Source organism: Vitis vinifera, chromosome 9, assembly GCF_030704535.1.
Source record: "Vitis vinifera cultivar Pinot Noir 40024 chromosome 9, ASM3070453v1".
NCBI lineage: Eukaryota > Viridiplantae > Streptophyta > Magnoliopsida > Vitales > Vitaceae > Vitis > Vitis vinifera.
The window spans coordinates 20,354,155-20,376,504 of record NC_081813.1 but is presented as its reverse complement, the minus strand read 5'-3'; the positions used below and the strand labels follow the sequence as shown (position 1 = coordinate 20,376,504).

The window sequence follows — 22,350 nt, the reverse complement described above, 5'->3', positions numbered from 1 at the left end:
TACTTGGAGAAATACATAGAAAGTATAATATACTTTTAATTTGATTATTAATTTAGAAATTGCTTTAAAATATCATTTAATCTTATGTAATGGTAATTTTTTATTTTTTTTATTTTTTGATTTATGGTATTGATTATAACAAAGGTTTGTGGCTATTAGATGGTTTAAATAAATGAATGTAATATATATATATATATATATATATATATATATATATATATATATTAAAAAGTTGGTTTGTAAACGTTTTTATTCATTTTTCTCTAACTCGGGTTAATTTTGGGTTGGTTGAGTTTAATTCAAGTTGGCCAGGTCAAGCTCGGGTTGGTTGGATTATACTCGGGTTGGTCAGGTTAGACTCGAGTTGATGAGATTTGATTCAAGGTAATTGAGTTGATTGGGTTGTACGATTCAAAATCCATTTACGATGGTTTTTTAAAACTTTTTTTGAATACCAAAATCAATAAATAAGTTTTATATTTGAATTGAATCTAAATTAATTTTTGATAAAACCCATAACTCATTTTCATTTCAATTAATTATTTTTTATTTTTACCAAAAAGAACATTTAAAAATTGATCATGCCTACCAAAAGTTTATTAAAAACCCGGCCTAATATTTATTAATTATTTAATATATTTTTGTTTTCTATTTTTTGAAAATAAAATTATTAAACATTTTTTAAAGTTAAACCTATAAATTAAAAATTCATTTATATTTTCCAAATTTGGAACAAAATATGTCATTGAGAGAAAAAAAGGAAAATAAAATTATATATTTTTCTCTTTTTAATTTAAATTTCTATTTATATGTATAAATTTCAAATTATTTACATTATAGTCCTATTTTTTTTCCTTATTATTTTTATAAATTAAATACGAGGATTTAAATTTTGCCTATAGTTTTATTTATTTCAACACTGAAGAAGGTAAATAAGAGACACGTGGCACTCGGTCGTCTCAGATTCCCCACATCGGGTTCGTGCGGGTTGCGTCCATACCACGCCATGCAAGTGCTCCCACAACAAAACCCGTGCACCCGCAACTAAAACGACGTCGTAATGATACCACCACGTCACCTCGCAGCTCAAGCGCCCAACACCTCCACAATCCGACGTGGCGCTCATGGAGAACACAGTGGGCCCCACACCGAACCCTTTAAAACCCTAAGCGCCAAAAATCTCTCTCCCCTTCTGATCAAACCATTTTTTTTATCACTTCTGGTAAGAATCTGTGTTCGTCTCTTTCTTTTAATTCTCAAATGAAAAAATCCATTCGATTTAGCTCAAAATCCTCTCATTTCCCCTGCTTAAATTGACTGATCTTGATGATTTTTTTTGATGCTTCAAATCAATTTCATTCAATCTTATTTTAACGAAAGATGCTGTTTTTGATACGACTCGGTTCTGCGTTTCTTTTCGATTCTTGTGCTTATCCGCTGGGTTTACGGATGATTTTCACCTGCAGAAACGTGGTCCAGTCTTTGTTATCGGAATTCAGTTCAGAGTGTTTGATGATGGGGTTTTGGTTGATGGGAAATTGTGGAAACGGGAAGAGATTTGGATTTCGTGTTTCAGGTGTTTGATTGTTTGTGACTGTCCAGCTTGAGGAGCTTTTCTCAATTGAGGGTAAATCGAGTCATGGACTGAGTTTCAAAATTGATTTTTTTGTTTTTGTTTTATTTTTTATTTTTTTGCTTGTATTCATCGAGTGTGTGTTTTTAGGGTTTGGATTTCATTGCATTTTCCCCCTCTTGGTTGGTACTTGATTCTGCATGTTTGAGTTTTTGATATCTAAGTTCAGTTTGTAGTGTGATGATGGGGGCTTCGATCATGGGAAATTGAGGAGAAGGGGCGAGGTTTATGATTTGATTTTTGGGTTGTTGATAATTTGAGACTGGGCATTTTAAAGACTTCACCCCAATTGAGGTTGATTTGAGTACTGGATTAAGTTTAAGATTTGAAAAAAAATTTCTTGGATTTATCAGGCATAGGATTTGAGGGTTTAGATTTGGTTGCATTTTTTTTTTTCTCTTGGTGAGAACTTGATTCTGCATATTTGAGTTTTCAAAACCGAAGTTCAGTTAAGAGTGCTTGATGATGGGGTTTTGGTTCATGGGAAATTGTGAAGGGAAGAGGTTTTTTATTTGATTTTGGCTTTTTGATTATTTGGGACTGGGGGATTTTAAGAGTTTTACTTAATTGAGGATAATTTGGGTACTGATCTGAGTATGAAATTTGAAAATTTTTTGTTATTGATTTTGTTTTTTTTGCTTGGATTTATCAGGCTTGGGGTTTCTAAGGTTTGGATTTGATTGCATTTTGCTATCTTGGTTAGAGCTAATTTTCACTCGATCTTGAAAGTTCTCAATTCTACATGTTGAAGTCCTTGATATTGAAATTCAATTTGAAGATGGGAGTTTGGTTTGATGAAAAATAATGAAATAGGGAAGAGATTTGAATTTGGAGCTTTTGTTTTTTTGATTATTTTGGGCTGGGCTTTTTGAAGGCCTTTACTCAGTTGAGGGTAATTCGAGTATTTGGCCTGAGTTTAAAATTTTAATTTGTTTGAGCTTGAATTTTTCAGGTCTTTGGGTTTGGATTTGATTGCATTTTTCTATTCTGAATCTCTGATCAGGAATAATCTTCACTTGTTTTGAACATTCCCTGATTCTGCATGTTTGAGTTTTGGATTTTTGAGATATTGGATTTAATTGCATTCTTCTTCTTGGGTGAAGTCTAAGTTATCACTTGTTTAAAAAAAATATTTGATTCCAGAAATTGAGTTTTTGATTTCAAGATTCAGTTCAGATAGTTTTATTTTGGAGTATTTGATGGTGAACTGTTTGGCTGATGAGAAATTAAGGGTAAAGAGGAAAATTTTAAATCTTATCTTTTAAGTTTAAATCTATTTTGGACTGAGCAATTTAAAGACATCCATTCAACAAGGCTAATTCAAGTATTGAGAATCTCATACACTAAAATAATAATAACAATCATAAGTTTTTTTTTTCCTTGGTTGTATCAGGTATGGGTTTTGAGGGTTTAGATTGAATTGCATTTGATGAATCGTCTTTTTAGATTTGTCTCGAACATGCAACTCTGAATTTATCAGGCAATTGGTGATAGATAATTTGGGCCTGTGATTGAATTAAATTTGTAGAGGTTTCAGCATATATCTGTGAACGACTTACTGTCAGTTGTCAATTATCGGTTTTTGTGTGGTTAGAAGAGACTGTTTCTATAAACAGCCTGTTGGGACCCATCAAAATCCATTCTCTATGAAATACTTGGCTGAAATTAATACATTTTTTTATAGGCAAATAAGGATATACATATATATATATATATAAAAAGATAACGGTGCCAAACAAAAAGTGGCGAACACAGTACACTGGAAATGTAGAAGTGCAAAAACAGACAAGCCCATACAACCACAACCCTAAACAACTGTCAAAATTGATACATGGATTGATCCACTGTCAAAATTTTCTTGAACACCCAAAAACCGAGTTCCTTGTTGACTGATTTGTTACCAGAAGTCCTTTGATCTTATGCATCTTATCCATTTAAAGTTTTATTGGCATTTACGGAAGTTTATCATCACCCTAAAGTTGGTTAATTCATGCTGTCAGTTAACTGAACTCCTCATTAACTGATTTGTTATTTCTTGTTGAAAAGTCCTTTTAGGTCAATTTTTTTTGTATTTTTTTTCCTCTTTATGTCTTGCACTTAAATCATTGCCAGTATGGTGATAATTTATAGATGGTATTTTTTTTAACTGAAAGGGCATTTCTGAATGACACTTTTTTCCTGCAATTTTAATCCAGAACCAACTACTAAATGGAAGAAGCCAATCCAGACCATTCCAGCAAAGCACCTATCTCTAGTTTTCTGCAACAAAGGAATGAAGAACCACCTGTCTCTTCTTCTCTAGAACAAAGGGATAAAGAACTCGGTTTATGCGTAATACAGAATGAAGCTACTGACTGTACTAGGGTCATCTGTGATGTTGATGGTAATGGTGCTGGACCTGATCATGGGCACATCTCACATGAGTCCTCACTGGCAGTTCATCCTTTTCCATGGGAGAACATTCGGGGAAGATATCAAGCTTATTCTCATGGAAATCTAGGGACCAGTATGAATTTGATGACTAATTCCACCCAATATAATAGCTTTCTGAATCCCCAGGTTCGCTCGAAGTCCATAAATAGTGGAGGCATGTCCTTCTTACATAGACCGGTGTCTGCTTTTCCATGTCCTGAAGGGGACATGAATCGGTTATATCAATCTTACACCCATGATAATAGAGCAATTGCTGAGAATCTGATGGATGGTGCCACCCACTTCAATAATTTTCAGAGCCCTCAAATTGATCAAAATTTTTTAACCGGAAAAGTTAATGCAGCTGGAGGCTTCCAAATGAACAGGGAGGGTGGAGAAGCATGTACTGGTGATGAATACAGGTCACAGATCAGCAGAGATTTTGTAAACCTTGCTGGTAGCAATCCTGGCTTATACCATACCCCAGGTAACAGAGAATTAGGAATTGGTAACAGTAGCATGGTTGGTGCAGTTAACTCCAATTTTCAAGAGCATATGGATGGAAGTTTTTTGACCCTTGGAATTGGAGGTAATAGAGAGGCTGGATATAAGTCCATTGTCTACGGCAATGAAATTAATGACCAAAGTGAGAGACTTGTTTTTCCCCAATTAAATGCATCCCATGGTCAAAAAACTAACATAACTTCATCAAATCCTGTTCACAACATGGCAGGTAGCTTTTCAAGTTTACAAAACAATGTTGGTGGATTTTCAAGTCTTGGCCACAACATAGGTGGCAGAACCTCATCTAACAATGATCTTGGAGGGTCTGTTTTTCCCCAATTAAATATTTCTTTTGGCCAAACAACAAACCGAAGTTCTTTGAATCCTGTACACAACGTGGATGATCACTTTTCAAGTTGGCAAAATGATGTGGGTGAATTTTTAAATCCGACCCATAATATGGGTGTTTGGGCCTCATCTAACAACGATTTTGGAGCTATGTGTGGTACCAATGCTGAACATCACTTTCCGAGCTTATGCCATACCTTACAAACACCACAAGTTGATGGGCAGCAGTATCTTCCTATGCCAAACAACAGGAACTTAGGTCTTGGAGTGAACATTGATCCACAATCAGCAAATATTGATCCTTATGGGTTTCAAGGTTACCCCGCTTCTGCCACAAGACCCATTAGTAGCAGTCAAGTTGGAGTGCTTGATTTTGGACTACCCAGCTTGTCAGAGCTGCTTGCAGAATCTGCTAAGACTAAGAGGATAATCGCACAACCAACTCCGGACCAATTACAAGAACGTTATATGAATCTCAGGAACTTCTCGCCTGGGCCTTCCATGGCTTCTCCTTCTGTTTGGGGTATAGAAGGCACCACCAGGCAAGAGCAATCAGGTAAGTCATGGAGATTTGCCCACCCCTGTTACATTTCAATTTAAATTTTTTATGAAAATTCTTTGTAGATGTTTTACTTTATCTGTCTATGTTGTTTTTTTTCTTAATGTAATCTCAATGAACTGAAGGAAACCATGAATTTGTCACATCTTTTCTGATTATAGGTATTCTGAAAATGTTATGAATTATATTTTTATTTTCTCTTTACCTGTCAGGGTAGCCCAGTTGGTTAGGGCAAACATTGGGAAGTGTGGTCCCAATAAGTGGCGTATGCTTCTGGGTTTGAATCCTGCCATTGATGATACCCTGAATTTACCCGGTACTGGTAGTTGCAGGACAATTAGCACTTTGAGGTTTGGGTCCCATGGAGAGTACGAAGGGCTTGGCCGTGGAAGGTTCCTTGGTTATAAAAATAAAAAAAATAAAAATAAAAATTCTTGTACTTTCTTTCTACCTAGTCAATTATGTGCTTGCTCTCTTAATCTTGATACAATTGAACTTCAATCTCTCTCACATGCATAACTTGCCAATGATAAATGTGTTTTAGAGCCAATAATTAACTTAAATCAATAGAAAAGGTTGTGGATTCTAGATCACTTGCAGAAGTGGTTAGAAGTTCTTAGGAATGAGGAAACGATCATTGGCCCTGTGAATTTCAACTTAGTTCAATAATACTTAACCCTAAGCCTGCCTGAATCCCATCAACTTCTCTAAGATGATTTTTAGTAACTTCAATGTCATTGACATAGCGACAACAAGTAGGGTGAGTTCTCTCTCTCTCCATCTCCTTCTCCTTGATTTCCTTGATTTCTTTGATGGTCCTTCTTTCCATACAAGGTCTACTTTGAAGGTTTATAAGAACTACCTTTGCAGGTTGAGTTCTCTCTCTCTTAGAGCAAGCAATGAAGGATCTCTTGAATTTGTGAAAATCCCTTAGTCTATCTGTTAGATATAGTTATTTTGAGAGGCTCAAGATGGTAATGTTGGAAGCCAAATTCAAGTGATTCTGTTCTGTGTTGTTTCTTGTGTCAACAAATAAATGTGTTGCATTCCTCTTAGACGTAATTTTGGAAGTTACATACCACATCTCTTTTGTAGCGTTGAAAACCATATATGTGCATTACTCAATTAGGTTGTATAAAGTGAAGAAGCCACAAAATGATTGTGGAATTTTTTGTGTCCCATTTTTGCATAAGATGGATATGGAATGACAAAGTTGTTATTTTACATATAAGTAGTCATTTTTCTTCTACTGTTAATAAACACAAATACTTCTTCCATTTTCTTGGTTTTTGAGCTGATCTGTATTGACAAATTGACCTAATGTTAGGATGATCAATGATTGGCCTTTACTTCTCTAGTAAACCACTCTCATTGGCAAAGATAGCCAATCAAACCAATCTCTAATGAATCAAACTGACCATTAGTTAGGTTGATCTATGATTGGATGAGGGGACTAAGAGGGCCTTTTGTTTCTCTGATGAGTCATTCTGATTGGTAAACTATGAAACTAAATTGAGTTTTATGGTTTGTTAGTTTGATCAATTATACCCTCTTAAGGCTAATGGTTTTCATTTGTAGGGGAGCTATTTCCAACTTATGAGGGTAGTGCTACTTCAACTTTTGAAGGTCATCCATTTCAAAAAAGGAGAGAGGTTCAACCGGCATGTAAGGGCATTCCTCACTAACATCAAACCTTTTTGAAAATGGAGAATGATTATTTGAATAACATGTGTATATTCACTAGGTATATTTACAACCTATTTGTCATGTTTTATAATGGGAAAGGGAAGAGGAAATTACTCTATTCAAAGCTTACAATTACTCCACTAAATCAACTATATAGGAAATAAATCAAGAAGTAAATCAAGTCAACTGTACAGAAAAATAAACAAATTTCAATTCAATACTTCCTCTCAAGCTGGTTAGTTAATGTTCTTCATTCTGAGCTTATTTGTGATAGATTGGAATAGTTGGGCTGTGCGTCCTTAAGTATGTTGGTCAATTGTCTTTTTGTGGATATTGGGGGTGCTTACCAACCCAATATCAAGTTTCTTCATAATTAAATGATGATCAACTTCAACTAGCTTAGTTAGTGATGCTGAATTGGATTGTGGGTTATACCAATAGTTGACTTCTTGTTACAACAAAACTTCATAGGACCTTACTAACTTATTCTAAGATAGTGAAAGAATGATATTTGTCTAGAGAAGCTCACATAGTCTATGCATCGTGGCTCGAAATTCTACTTCAACACTTGACCTCGTAGCCACAAACTATTTCTTACTCCTCGAAGTTACCAAATTCCCTCTTAAGAAAGTACAATACTCAAATGTTGAGTTCCTATTAGTGAGTGATCTTGCCCAAATGTTAATATTTCTCTTTCTCAATTGGAGGACACTCTAGTCCATCAAATCTATGACTAGCCTCAATAGGTGTATTTGCCAACCTACACCCTAACAACTCAGTTTTTTTGAGAAGATCTAAAATATACTTTTGTTGTGAAATCGCAATTGTCTCATTTGACCAAGCAGCTTCAATCCCTAGAAGTATTTAAGCCTTCCTAGGTCTTTAATTTCAAACCGTTTTTCCAACTTCTCTTTTAATCTCTTGTTTCTTTTAAGTTATCTCTTGTCACAACAACATAATAAACATACGCAATGAGAGTAGTTATTTTCCCATTCCTAGAGTGTTTAAAACATAGTGTATGACCCTTTTGGCTCTAAATATAAATTATGTTCTTAATTGCCTTAAAAAAAACCTTCCAAACCAAGCTGTGGGGGACTTAAGCCCATATAGAGTCTTCTTCAACCGGCAGACCTTATTCCCCTTGAAATTTTCTTCTAGAACAAGTGGTATCTCTATATAAACCTCCTCTAAAATCCCATGGAGGAATGGATTCTTTACATCAATTTGATGCAAGGGCTAATCAAAGTTAGTAGGTAAGGATAACAATACATAAATAGTATTCACCTTTGCCACCAAAGCAAAGGTTTCTTGGTAATCTATCCCATAAGTTCAAGTATATCTCTTAGCTACCAATCTTGCTTTATACCCCTCAAGTATCCCATTGGTCTTCTATTTTATTGTAAACACCATGTGCATCCAACTTGTTTCGTCCTAATAGGAATGATGAGGGTTGACACTAGTATTAGTTGGAATTAAATTATGATTAGTATTTATTGGAGTTAAATTAAGAGTAGCTAATTGGGTTATAGGAGAATTAGAATTACAGTCATAATAGGTTATTAGAATTATTAGAATTTTAGTAGACCTTGGATTTCTTAGAGAAACCTATAATTAAGGCTAATTGATGTAAATCAAAGTGTTGATTGATGGTTAATAATATTATGTTTTTTTGGCATACTTTGCAATTTTCAATGGTAAGACTCCATTGATTTTCTTCTAGGTGATACTCCTTGAAGGCCTTAGTGTGACTTTGAGGTTCTATCCCTTCTTCTCCTTATCTTCTTTCTATATTTTATTTTATGTTGTTTCGTTGATATAAACTTTATCCCTTGTTCCTCTCTTTAAACCCCAAAAGGTAAAAACCCTAGCCCACCTATTTGATTGTAAGCAACTATCTTAGGTTTATCCACAATCTCCTAGGTATTATGTTTTACAAACCACTCATCTCTTCTTGCATTGTGTTCCTTCAACTCTCATCCTCTAATACCTCTTGAATAGTTTTAGGTATGTCAATGGAGTAAAGTTTAATAACATATGCTTTGTGAGATGCAGAAAGGTTATCATATGAAACATAGTTGGTCAAAGGGTGTTGAGTACAATATCTCTTCCCTTTTCTAATGGTAATAGGTAAATGAAGATCATCCAACACATTGGAACTAGACTCAAGTTGAGTTTTAGTACCTTCTTCTCCTTTCTTCTTTAGATGATAGAATCAGGAATAACAGACTAAGGAACCATAAGTTTAGAGTTAGTGGACTCGGGTGAGTCTCAAAGATGACTTAGGGAATGAAGGGAATGACTTGGAGAGCTTGGGAAAAGAACAAGCATTGGTTTAAAGTTAGGATCATAAGGAATTTCAGTGTATGATAGACAAACTGGGAAAAAAATCCTTATCTTTTGCAAATGGCTCCCTTGGAGAGAAGGTTGAGGAAAAAATGGTTGACTTTCTTAAAATTTAACACCATAGACACAAAAAAAATTCCTGGAAGTCAAATGATAGCACTCATATCCCTTTTATTTACAACAAATAACCAACAAATAGACACCTAAGAGCTCAAAGATCAAATTTTTTTCTTTGGTGAGGGTGAATATAAATAAAGGCTACACAACAAAAAATTCTAGAAGGTATAAAATTGTAACCATCAAATTTGGGGTATAACTTACAAAGTTGGTCCATAGATGATTGGAAGTCAAGAACTTGAGAGGGTAATCTAGTAATAAGATGAGTAAGGACAAGTTCCCTTTAGTAGGCCTTGGGAACATTCATTTGAGGCTCTAGTAATTTTAAACAAGTGATTGTTTTTTCTCAACTATCTCATTCTGTCTTGCAGTATTAGTACAAGAAGATTGGTGAAAAATGTCTTCTTTGTGTAAGTAAAGCATCCCCTCTCATTATCAGATCTTAAAGTTTGGATTTTTGAATTAAATTAGGTGCTCATCATTTTGTAGAAAATAGGAAATATAGTACTAACATCCAAGTTTTGTTTCATAAGGTAGACCTAGGTAACTCTTGTACAATCATCACTAAAAGACACAAAACACTTTACCCTATAAATACTTTGGACTTTTGTTGGTCCTTAAACATTAGTATGAATTAAATTGAGAATACTAGAATTTCTTTTATTACTGAAATGAAAAGATATTCAATGGTGCTTATTAGCAAGTTTGTGGATGTCACAATGGAAATCTAAAAATCTAATCTTTCAAACGTACTAGGAAATATTTTATGTAATAATATGAATGGTGGATGGCCTAGATGAAGATGAAGTGACTAAACTTCAGTTTTATTGGATGTAGAACTTTCAGGTAAATAGGGAGAGGACTTGAGCATGTTGTTCTACTTTCAGCTTCAAGGAGGTATAGTCCATCATTCTGTCTAGCATGTCCAATCATCTTCCCCATATGAAGTTCTTGAAAAACACACTTAGAAGATGAGAAATTTAGTTTTTAGTGATTTTAGAAATGGGCAATAGAAAGTTCTAGAACATGCAAAACAATTTCAAGGATGATTTCTTTAGCCAAAAGACATTTCCTTGACTAGATATGGTGACATATGTTCCATCTATTATTTGAAGCAACTTGAATAATTGGTCATATGGTCTGAAGCTCCTAAATCGATGACCTAAGGGCTTGAAAGCTATTCCTTTAAGACACTTAGAGCAAGTGAATAGCTACTTATTTGAGTAAAACATGACGTCCCCCTTAGCTTCTCAAGTTATGACAAGAATTGCTTAAATTTTTCGATATCTTCTCTATTCAATTCTTCCTCATGGATAGCATTATTGTTTGGAGATTTTTCATTAGTGTTGACAAGATTAGCTTGAGGTTTATACTCTTAGTTCCTTCTTGGCCTATATTTCCTCTTCCAAAAATTTTGGAGGCTTTCCATGGAATTGTCAACATGACTCTCTAGCATATCTTGGTTTATGGCAATAAGTATACCATTGAGAGTCCTTGTCACTCAACCTTCTATCTTAATTCTTTCCTGAGTGTTATGGCTGAGGCAGTAGCAGCAGTACTGATGGTCTGACCAACATTAGTGACAACCGTGTTTTCCGGTTAGGTAGTGACTAATGTTGAATCACCCATAAGGCTTTGATGTAGCATATCACCTCTTTGTCCTTCTTCCCCTTTAACAATTGCAAAAGCTTCCCTTATGGACTGAAGAATTGCTTTATCAAGAATTTGAACTCTGATTTAATCAAAATCATTATGTAATCTAGTGAAGAAATAAAAAACTCTCTTCTTTTCAATAAACTTTTGAGGCATCATCAATCTTTATGGTACTTATTTTTAAATTCTGATGCTGATCTAATTCAAGCAACAACCTCGTATAACATTGTAGTATTCAAGCACTAAAAGATTACCTTGTTTAGTATTATGAATTCTAGTCTTGAGTTCATAAATATGAGCAGCATCTCTAATCTTTGAATAAGTCTGACAGATGGCCTCCTAATCTCCCTTGCTGTATAGAGGAATATACAAGTTTTATTGATCTCCAACTGCATTGAGTTCCATAACTAAGACATTATCTGAGAATCTTCCTTATCTCAAGCATTGAATTCCAGGTCTTCTTTTTCACGTTTTCTTTCAAGTATATTTTTACTGTGACTACTCTTGATAATTGCCTCCATTCAGTTTAAATGTGGTCAGAATTCTCTGGAATTCTTGAGATTGGATTTTGAGCGTTTATGGTTGTTTGGGTAATAACAGAAGAGGTGTAAGACTTTTCTGTCATCTTGGGTTGATTGGAGATAGGACAAGATTACTATAATGGGAAGGCCACCTGAAAAATGGGTTTTGAACCAACTCCGACTATTAAGGCTGAAAGGATACATGAACAAGTCCAACAATCAAGGCTGAAAAAAATTGGAACTATTGCCAACGATTGGAGCCTGGTAGACATAAAAGAAAAAAAAGCTACTCAGCACAAGGCTTTGTTACCGTGAAAACAGAGATTATTCTGATAAAAAAAAATGAAAAGGAAATTACTCTATTCTAGGCCTTGAATTCCACCACTGAATTAACCATTAATTATAGGAAATAAATCAGGAAGTGAAGCAAATCATCTGTGCAAAAAAAGAAACAAATTCCAATCAAATCCCAGCTTATTTGGGTTGTATAATCCGACAATTACTGCACCCGATCTCCAACACTTTTAATATCATATATGAATTAGAAAGGATGTTTTCTCCCCAAAGGGGGAAACCTATTGAGCTTGCTTTTTAAACCTTATTTGACCTATGTAATGATGACAAAATTTGTTGTATGACTACTGTGTTCATTCAATTCCTCATGCCACACTTACAAAACACTCCATAAGCACATAATTATTAATTTTATCTTCTTTTTTTTTTTCCCTTATTCTTTTCATGGATACCTTATATGTCCCTATTGGGACAAGAACTCAAAGCTTCTCACATCCCCACCCCAGCCCCTTGCCCACTTGAGCTAGGTCAAAAGATCCTGTTATTAAGGTACAACAGCATTTCTGATGTTTAGAAGGATATCTTAATTCCAGATAACATAGTGAGTTTTGGCCCCATAATGTTGGTAGCGCTGTCCTTTCAAGTCTATTTGCAGTTCTCTTGAAGATTTTGTACTGTTACATTGTATTTATACTTTTTTCAAGACAAATAAAGCATAAACTGAAAAAAAAGAAATAAGCATTAGGAAGGAATTATTAATGCCATCCATGTGAAATGGTTCTGTTTTCTTGGAAAGAGTATTTGATTTCCTGCTGTTTCATGTTTAGGTTAATAAAACTGTATTCCATCCAATGGTTTTATTTTGTTTTTCTTGCACAATTTCTTTTCTCAACTTACATGGAAATCATTAACCAGCAAAATAGTATGATTAAACATTTATTGTGAGCTGCATCTTCAGTGAATGAACCATCTTTGACTTTGTTTGCAGTGCAATTATTTCCTCCGAATGAGGTTATTGCTGCTCAAGCTACTGAAGGTGGCCTTTTTCCAAAGAGGATAGGGGTCCAATCAGCCAGTAAGGGCATCTTCCACATCTATAATCTGCATATCACCTTTGGATGTGTTTATACATTGGAGCCAATCCTCTCCTTGTCACTAGAATTCAGGTCCTCAGCATAGATGAAAACTTTTGTGAATTTCAGATTTTAAGTCCTATAGATGACAGGAAAATCCATCTGGTGAAATGTAGTAGTCGTTATGGCAGCTCCATCAGATATCTCTCAAATTACATTCTATATATCATGGTCTCATGTTCATCTAATTACTGAAAGGAAACTATTGATAAGCAGAGAGAAAGCTCAAGTAATTGGATAAAGTGATTTATTATTATTTTTCATTTGCATATGTTTAGGATTTATGTTTGTAATATCTGATGATTTTGATTATTTACTGCTACCGAGATTTTTATACTCTTTTTTAATAGTTTCTTATGGTTGCTTGCAGGTAATCTAGGCCGAACTCAGGACAGATGCCCAGTTCAGTCTACCAAAGATCTTCTTGGACCTGCTTTTACTGCTGGTAATTATTATTCAACAAATTGACTTCCAGTGTGCACCTTTATGCAATTATCATAAGGGACTTGTGCAACTTACAGGTCAAGGAATCACAGTTGCAAAAGGGAATGGACTTCCTTCTAGAGATCATCATGGACATCCTTTGGCTGATGGCAATTTACTTCAACCCCTATTTTAAGTTCCTGTGTACAAATTTCATTTGACTTTGGTGATATTTATTTATTTTTCAATCTCCAGGTCAAGTAATCCCAGTTGCACAGGGGAATGTGTTGTCTCAAACTACTAATGTTTTTGATGCACCATCTCGCAAGAGGAGTGCAGTTCAAACCCCTCAAGCCGCACCCTATGTTCCGAGAAGAAAGACAAGGCCCCAACCATCTATTCGTCCATCCATCCCATTTCCAGCCCCAATGCCTCGGCCTTCGATCAGTCCATCCATTCCACTCCGAGCCCGGCTGCCTCAACCTTCCACCAATCCATTTGTCCCATCCTCAGCAGCCCCACATGTTAAATGGCAAGGTATTTCTTAGGGCTGATTCAGACCCCTAGTTTGTAAAGAATTGTCTTTATTTTCAAAATGCTTCCCACTTCTCATTTATCATTACTATTTAACATTTTCCTTTCATATATTGCATGGTCATTTTTCTGTTATGTTAAACAGCTGGGTTATGTTTCAAAACTTCTGAATTGAGGCAGGCCCAGATCCCAACTGTGGGCAGCCTGAGTAGAGGCCTGTCAGTTATTATAATAATAATAATTATTATTATTTTTATTTTTGTGATCTTAAGATATGTTTCATTGATATATTGCTTGAGAACCTGCTTGGCCACAAACAAAAAATTTTCTGTGCCTTTTTTGACCTAGGCTCATTCAAACTCCAAACTGATTTTACTAGCATTGAGAATACCCCCATCTTTGCTATGTTTTGCAACAGGTTCATCAGGCTTGGGACCATATTTCCCCTGTGCATGTAGATAATAACTATACAATCTGGGAAGTGTTTTATTCTGTTGCAGTTGGTCCAATTCAACCTGCTACCATTTTGTGCTGGGATTGATGACAATGACGGAGATGTGGATGACTGTAATACAAGCAATAATTGCAAAAGGCCTGTTTTTTGCAGGTTTTGATGGGTCTCCAGAACTAAGTGGACTCAAGTGCCTGATATGCAAGAGGGACGTTTCATATGCACCGGAGGGACACATTTTCCAGCCAGCTATTCCACCAGCTGTTGCTGTTCTACCTTGTGGTCACATCTTTCATGACCATTGCTTGCAGCTTATCACTCCCAAAGACCAATCCAAAGATCCTCCATGCATTCCCTGTGCCATTGGCGAGACTTAAGTTCCATCATCATCCCATTTTTTGGAACTTTCATTCTCATTTTTGATCTTTTGAAAATTTTGTAGCATTAATGTGCAAAGAAGGAAGAGAAACAAAATTTTCGGAGAGGATAAGTGAATGAAGTAGGTAAAAATTCATACAGCTGTACATACAGAAGGTGGGGGTGATGAATGTACTTCAGGAGCTAGAGAATGGTGAAGCCCATTACAAAGTGTAAAGAACTGTAAGCACCCTTTTCCTTTAACATCTCATTTCCCTTGTTCAATTTGGAGCTCATAGCCATTTAATATATCAGAATACAACATCAAAAACCATAGATTGAAGTTCCTGTTTCTGATTGTATTATTAGTGAAGTGGTTTGAGGTCCTGCATTTTCTTCCTTTGTGGGCACCATTGGGATCCCATAAAGAACAAGGGACGGGAAAGGGAAGTGCTGAAAATTACTGGAAAATGAGTTCCATTTAGCAATTTTTTTCCCCTTCAATTTCACTTAGGCCATGTTTGGAACGCTGGAATAGAGATCGAGAATAAGAAATCAATTCCATTTCACAATCATTAATATGTTTGGATTGCTTTTTAGAATGGAAATAGGAATAAAAATGTTATTATCATGGAAGCCAAATCCCACTGTCACTAGGATTTTGATTCCTCTCTTCTATATGGTATTATGATTCACCTCTATTTCCATCCTATTTCTGTTCCTGTTCCCGCATACCAACGGCCATAAACTCTTTTCCTAACAACTAGATGTTATTCAAACATTTTGGGTAGTAGTTATACATGAGGAAGCCAATGTAGTTCTCTTCTCGGTTTAGGCTATGAATGAGTTCTGTGAGAGAGCCATAAAGGGTCTGTCTCATTTGAATGAACCGTGGGAGGTATATTTTGGGTTGTTCTATTGTTGAGCCTTCGCAATTTTGCATCAGTTACCAAGTAAAATTCAGGAGAGTATTTTCCATTTTGATGAGGTCTCCGAGACTCTCATGGTTAAGGGTGAAAGTAAAATCCGAAAAACAGAAAAACCGATTTAAACCAATCAAAACCGATCTTATCGGTTTTTGAAAACCATAAAGATCGGTTTGGTTTGAGAGTTTTGAAAATTAATTTTATCGGTTTGTATTTTAGTTTTTTTATCTCTTAATTGATAAAAATCAAATCAAACTAATATTTTATATTCTAAGATATATATAATTGTTTAATGTTTGATGATTTGACCTTCATAAACAAATTAGACAAAGGCCTAAATTAATTTGCATCCAATCGAGCATCTAAATTGAACCAACCTTAAGCTTGATTTATTTCATCACTAAAACATTAATTCGGTTTTGATTCAATATAATCATATCAATTAGATTAAAAGTTTGTTTGATAGTGGGTGTTTTTGGTCTAAAAAGTGTTTTTGAAAAAAAAAAAAAAATAGTTGTTTGACAAAATTTAGGAAACAATTTTAAAAATCTAAAATATCATTTATAATATTGAAAAATCATTTATAATGTTCTTTTATGAAAACACTTATTGGTATTTATAAGTGATTTTCTTAAAAATATTTTTAGAGAAAATATTTTTATTGTAAACGCTAATTGAATCACACCTTTTGCCATCCCTACGCATAGTCCTCTTTTAATTTGCCATTAAGTCTTAGGTCTATCTCTCTCAAGTTAGGAATGTTATGGTAAAATTGTTTTTAATTTATTAGTGTTATATGAAAGGAATATCCTTCATTTATTTTTTATTTTTTTCAAAAAAATTGAATAAAAATGTGAGAGAAAGTAAAATAAAAAAAAGTGAAAAAAGAAATAAAAATAATTTTAAATTCAATAAATGATTTTTAGATAGGGGTGTAAATAAGGTTGGTTAAGTTGGTTTCATATGTTATAAAAATAGTGAAAAATCTAACAAAACCAAGCTTTTTGAAGTCGGTTTGATTTGGTTTTTGTGGATTGGTTTTTACCCTACTTAATAACTTTTTTTAGTCCTAAACTTAAGGTAGAATTGTGTTTATTTTAAACCCAAATCTCATTAATTTGAGTTTATATTAGACCCCAAGTCTAATTTGTTTTTAAAATTAATTGAAACAAATTTGGATTTGATGTTAAAAATATATTAAATGCATTTAGAATTAATTTGACCATAATATAAAGACAATGAATTACTTTAATAAAATTTAATATTAAAAAAATTATCAAATATCAAACAATTATATATAAGTTGTTTTACAATATCGGTTTGGTTCAGTTTTTATCTATTAGGAGACCAGAAAATCGAAACTGACAAAATCAGTTTTTAAAATTTTCAAATTGAATCAACTTTTTTTATTTTTGAAAACCAAACAAAAATGATCAATTTTGATTGATTTGGATTGGTATATTGATTTTTTTGGTTTTGCTAACACCCCTAGTTTTAGATGTTATTTAAAACTTATTTCATTTATTTTAACCGAAACATTTGATAGTATTATTTGGTATCATATAACAAGATAATTTTTGGAAATAAGTGTTGATTCAATGGAAAAGTTTTGGTTTTGATGGAGGGAAGGTCGGTCCTCTCTGACAAAATCAATAATCTGACAAAATCAATAATTTAGAAAGAATAATAAGCCTTGGATAGCATTTTTAACGGTAGAAAAAGTGGAAATAAAATAAATTTTTATTTACAGATTGAATTTATATTCAGTATTTGTATTTAAAAAATATTTTTACTAAAAACAATAATTATTATGATTTTTTTTTTAATTATATGTATAGAGAGATATTCTTCATATATATGTATTCTTTATATACATAGAGAAAATTAGGAAATAGCCCTTAAATTTTTAAATTTGAAATATTTTAAAATATTTTTTTCACCTCTTATGAAAATTATTTTATTATTTGCTTGCATTTAAGAATTCTTTGGAGTTGAAAGTGTTGTAGAATAGTTTTAAAGATTACCAAATATTTTATCAACCCAAAACCAGAAAACTCATGTTAAATCATAAAGAAAACATGCCGATTAGATTAGAAAATGTAGACAAACCTGAATCTATTGTTGATCTTGAAAAAATATGGTTCTTCTAAGGCAATAAAGGAGGAAACCACCTTTCTATTTTCTCTTTTGTGATGGGAGGCAGGAGAGGGAACACTTTTTGTATTTTCAGAAAAGAAAACTAAAGACACCAAACTTCAGTTTTCTTTTCCCTTTTATTATTCCTCTATGCCTTACGAACCATACCCATTGGGCTGTTGGGCCACATGTGTCTTAGGCCCATCATGTAAGACATGTGACTTGGGCTCTACACACAAGGTGACCCATACTTAATAAATATAAATTGAATATATATAGATAACTTAATCATAAACAATTATTAATATATGTGAGTCCATAATTATTTTAACAATCTCCTACTTGGACCACATATATTATTTAATAATGTTCATGATAATACTTTATTGAGCTCATCTTTGCCATCCTATCCAAATATCCTTAAACAATCCGATCTACTAATTATGCCAACACATGATCAAAGCGGCCTTCGTTAATCATAACTATAACTAGACCCATCAATGATCACAACATTAACAAAATTAGCAACATAAATCAAGTATGGATGTGTAGCATGAAAATTACATAAAATGTGATCTTTAGTATGTCTATTTCCAATTGGTCCTACTTTATGACTAAAAATAGTCAAATTCCACTTTCAACACTTAATGCTAAACTGCTTATGAAAGTCATCATTTCAATTCAGAGTATTCAAACAAAATAGTCTTTAAAACTAAAGTCTGTACAGATAACACAAACATAACAACAATACATCAAGAAAACAAACACAAAACCCAAATACAAACTCCCACTATACTGGCATATCATTAATATGTACAACACCCATATGTGTGACATGCTCATGAAATACTTTGGGTGGCAAACCCTTAGTGAGCAGATCTGCAATCATGGAGTTTGTGCTTATGTGTTCGATTGATACTTGAAGACTATGAACTCTTTCTTTAATAACCAAGAACTTGATGCGACCTTATTATCACAATTGATTCTTGATGGTTTCTCAATCCCATCAACAATGCGCAACTCAGTGATAAATTCCGTAACCATATCCCATGGTTTGATGCCTCATAGCAGGCCATGAATTCTGCCTCCATAGTGGAAGAAGCAATAAGTGTTTGTTTAACACTTTTCCATGGAACTACTCCTCCAGCCAACATGAAGATGTAGCCTGAAGTGGATCTCCTGCTGTCAAGACATCTTGCGAAATCGGAGTCCGAATATCCCACGATTTCTAAATGATTGGATCTTCGATATGTGAACATATAATCTTTAGTTCTTTGTAAATATTGCATAACTTGTTTTGCCTTTTTCTAGTGATCCATACCTGGGTTACTCAAATATCTGCCCAACATTCCAACAATGTACGCAATATCCGGACACGTACAAACTTATGCATACATGAGACTTCCTACTGCGGAGGCATAGGGAAACTTCTCCATATCCTTCCTCTCAAGTTCATTTCTCGGACATTGGTGTAAACTAAATTTATCGCCTTTTGCCACAAGTGCGTCTCTTGGTGCACAATTGCTCATGCCAAACCTACTTAGCACTTTATCGATGTAAGACTTTTATGATAGCCCAAGTATACCTCTTGAACGATCCCTATAGATCTATATACCTAGCACAAAAGATGCATTACCAAGATCCTTCATGTCAAATTTACTGGATAGAAATCGCTTGGTTTCATGCAAAAGTTCCACATCACTACTTGCAAGTAGAATATCATCTACATATAACACCAAGATAATGAATTTGCTCCCACTGAACTTGAGATATATTCATTTGTTAGCCCAAGGGTTCTCCTAATTAGGTTTTGATGATAACAAACCATGGTTAAGTGATTAATTAGTTTGAATGGTAAAGAATCTCAGGTATAAATTTGGAAATTCATCAAAGGACCAAATAGATACAAGATTGAGACTTTTGGAAGACTTTTGATCATAGGAAACGAATGTAAGATGAATGCATGGGTGTTCTTAGTCTTTTCATACCTTTTCACGCATCTTTGAAAACTTGGTTTATTCTTTCAAATTTTGATTTTATTAAAACCCAAGTTTTATCAAATGTACCTTAGGCAAAACATTTCAAAATTGGCATATTAATTTACTTAAAGATCTTGCCTAAGTGTTAGAAAAGAAAGGAATTGAAAAAGATAGGTTTTCGGGGCCAAAAGGTTGAACCAGTTGAGGCTCTGGCCAACCGACTCAACTGGTTGGGGAATCGGTCGACCGGTTGCCCTTGTCCGATCGAGATCTGATTGAGGAGTGCCAAAAACACTCTCTCTCATCTAGTAGTTTCCTCTTCCCAGTTGAGGTTTCCTCTTTTCCGGTCAACCTTCGGTCGAGGTTCGGTCGAGGCAATGGTAACCTATCAAAGCATTAAAAGCTCTAACGGCTAATGAACCAGTCGACCCCTAACTCGACCGGTCGAAGCTGCCTTTTGCTTTTCTTGGCTTCCGAGCTTAGAAACCTATACATTGAGAGCTCCACTTCATTTATGACATAGAGAACACTTGCAATTAATTGTCTATCTACTTGTTCTTAGATTAAAAGCTCTCATTTCTTTCTTAGTGCATTAAATCATCACTTGCATATCTTTTAGTGCACCCTTGTGAGTCATCCTAACTTTGTTTTGTATTTGAGCTATCTTTGAGCTAGGTTGAGGGATTCTTCCTTGTAAAACTTGAGTGTTAAAGCCTTCAAAGGTTTGAATCTTGAAGAGATTGTGTAAGAGACCATTGGAGCTAGAATCCAAGTGTAAAGGATTGGAAGCTTGGTTGAAGCTTCAAGCTAGTGGAACCCTCACTCGGTTAGGAGATTGAGGAGAGTGGATGTAGGCAAGGAAGTATCGAACCACTATAAAATCCGAATTTGAATTCTTTAACTTTATCTCTTTATTTTTTATTATATTGTGCTTGAATTTGTTGTGTTGAAAAAGTTTTTGAAAAACCTAATTCACCCCCCTCTTGGGTGTTTTTTTCATTTAAGCATAGCTTTTATTTTCTCAATTGGTATCATAGCTAGGCCTCTTGTTTAAGACTTAATCGTCTAAGAGGAAATGACTATTCCATCAAGCTCATTTCAAACTGAAAATTTTACAAAACATAGAGCTCCATTTTTTACAAAAACTAACTATCCATATTGGAAAACTAGAATGTCTTGGTATTTACAATCAACCGATTTAGACGTATGGGACGCCATTGAAAATGACCCAACTTTTCCTACAAAACTAGTTGATGGGGTCTTGGTTCCAAAACCCAAGCAAGAATGGAATGAGCTTGATAGAAGAAATTTTCAATTAAATGCTAAAGTTGTTTTTACTTTGCAATGTGCTATGAATAGAAATGAATATAATATAATATGTCAATGTAAATCGGCTAAAGAAATTTGGAGATTGCTTGAAATAACTCATGAAGGAACAAATCAAGTGAAAGAGTAAAAAATATATATACTTGTTCATAACTATGAATTGTTTGTGATGAAAGAAAATGAGACTATTGTTGAGATGATTACTAGGTTCACCGACATTGTCAATGGTCTTGAAGCATTGGGAAAGACCTACAAGGAATCTGAAAAGGTGATGAAGATATTGAGGCCAATCCCATCAAAGTGACATACAAAGGTCACCGCAATTCAAGAAGCAAAAGACTTGACCAAGTTACCTATGGAGGAGCTCATAGGGTCATTAATGACATATGACATCAATTTGGAAAAGAAGCTACAAGAGGGTGAAGACAAAAAGAAGAAGAACATAGCCCTCAAAGCTACAACTAAGGAAGAAGAAAATGTTGAAGAAGAAAAACCAAGTGAAAAAGATGATGATTTAGCCCTCATCACAAGAAAGCTCAACAAATACATGAGGGGTGAAAGGTTTAGAGGAAGAAAGTTCACCTTTAGAAGAGACATTTCTAAAAAAGAATCTTCATCTCATGGTGATAAGGACAAATGGGAAGAGAAAAGAGATTTGATGTGTTTCAAATGCAAAAAATCAGAACACATTAAATATGATTGTCCTCTCTACAAAAGTGAAGCCAAGAGAAGAATGAAGAAGGCAATGATGGCCACTTGGAGTGAAAGTGAAGAATCCTCCGAAGAAGAAAAGGAGAAAGAAGTGGCAAACATATGCTTCATGGCAATAGATGAACTTGATGAGGTAAACTCAAATTTTAGTGATGAAGATATGCATAATGTTTTTGAAGAATTATATGAGGATTTTGAAAAACTTAGTTTGAAAAATAATTCTCTTAAAAAGAAAATTCAAGAACTTGAAAAAGAACTCGAAGAAGTGAAAGAAAAATTTTCAATTGTTGAAATTTCTAAAACT

At 34.2% G+C, this 22,350-nt stretch overlaps 1 protein-coding gene across 4 annotated transcripts; it reads left to right on the top strand.

Annotated features, from left to right (window-relative positions):
- Nucleotides 1-1,027: 1,027 nt before the first annotated feature.
- LOC100853391 (uncharacterized) lies at nt 1,028-15,311 on the top strand. 4 transcript variants are annotated; one of them, XM_010656842.3, is made up of 9 exons: nt 1,030-1,222; nt 1,467-1,627; nt 3,829-5,453; nt 7,035-7,121; nt 13,059-13,145; nt 13,574-13,648; nt 13,725-13,796; nt 13,882-14,163; nt 14,768-15,311. In XM_010656842.3, exons 3-9 carry the CDS (start codon nt 3,842-3,844, stop codon nt 14,986-14,988), a joined length of 2,436 nt encoding a protein of 811 aa, XP_010655144.1. In that variant the 5' UTR covers nt 1,030-1,222; nt 1,467-1,627; nt 3,829-3,841; the 3' UTR covers nt 14,989-15,311. The 4 variants fall into 4 exon arrangements, with proteins under 4 accessions (XP_003632909.2, XP_059595720.1, XP_010655144.1 ...); XM_003632861.4 differs by lacking the exon at nt 1,467-1,627 and having other exon boundaries at nt 1,028-1,222; XM_010656844.3 differs by lacking the exon at nt 7,035-7,121.
- The last annotated feature ends 7,039 nt before the right edge of the window (nt 15,312-22,350 follow it).

Coding starts and splice junctions, on each gene's coding strand:
- LOC100853391 (XM_003632861.4), top strand. CDS start 3,842: ATGGAAGAAGCCAATCCAGACCATTCCAGCAAAGCACCTATCTCTAGT. Junction 5,454..7,034: donor CACCAGGCAAGAGCAATCAG/GTAAGTCATGGA, acceptor TTTCATTTGTAG/GGGAGCTATTTCCAACTTAT. Junction 13,649..13,724: donor TGGACCTGCTTTTACTGCTG/GTAATTATTATT, acceptor TGCAACTTACAG/GTCAAGGAATCACAGTTGCA.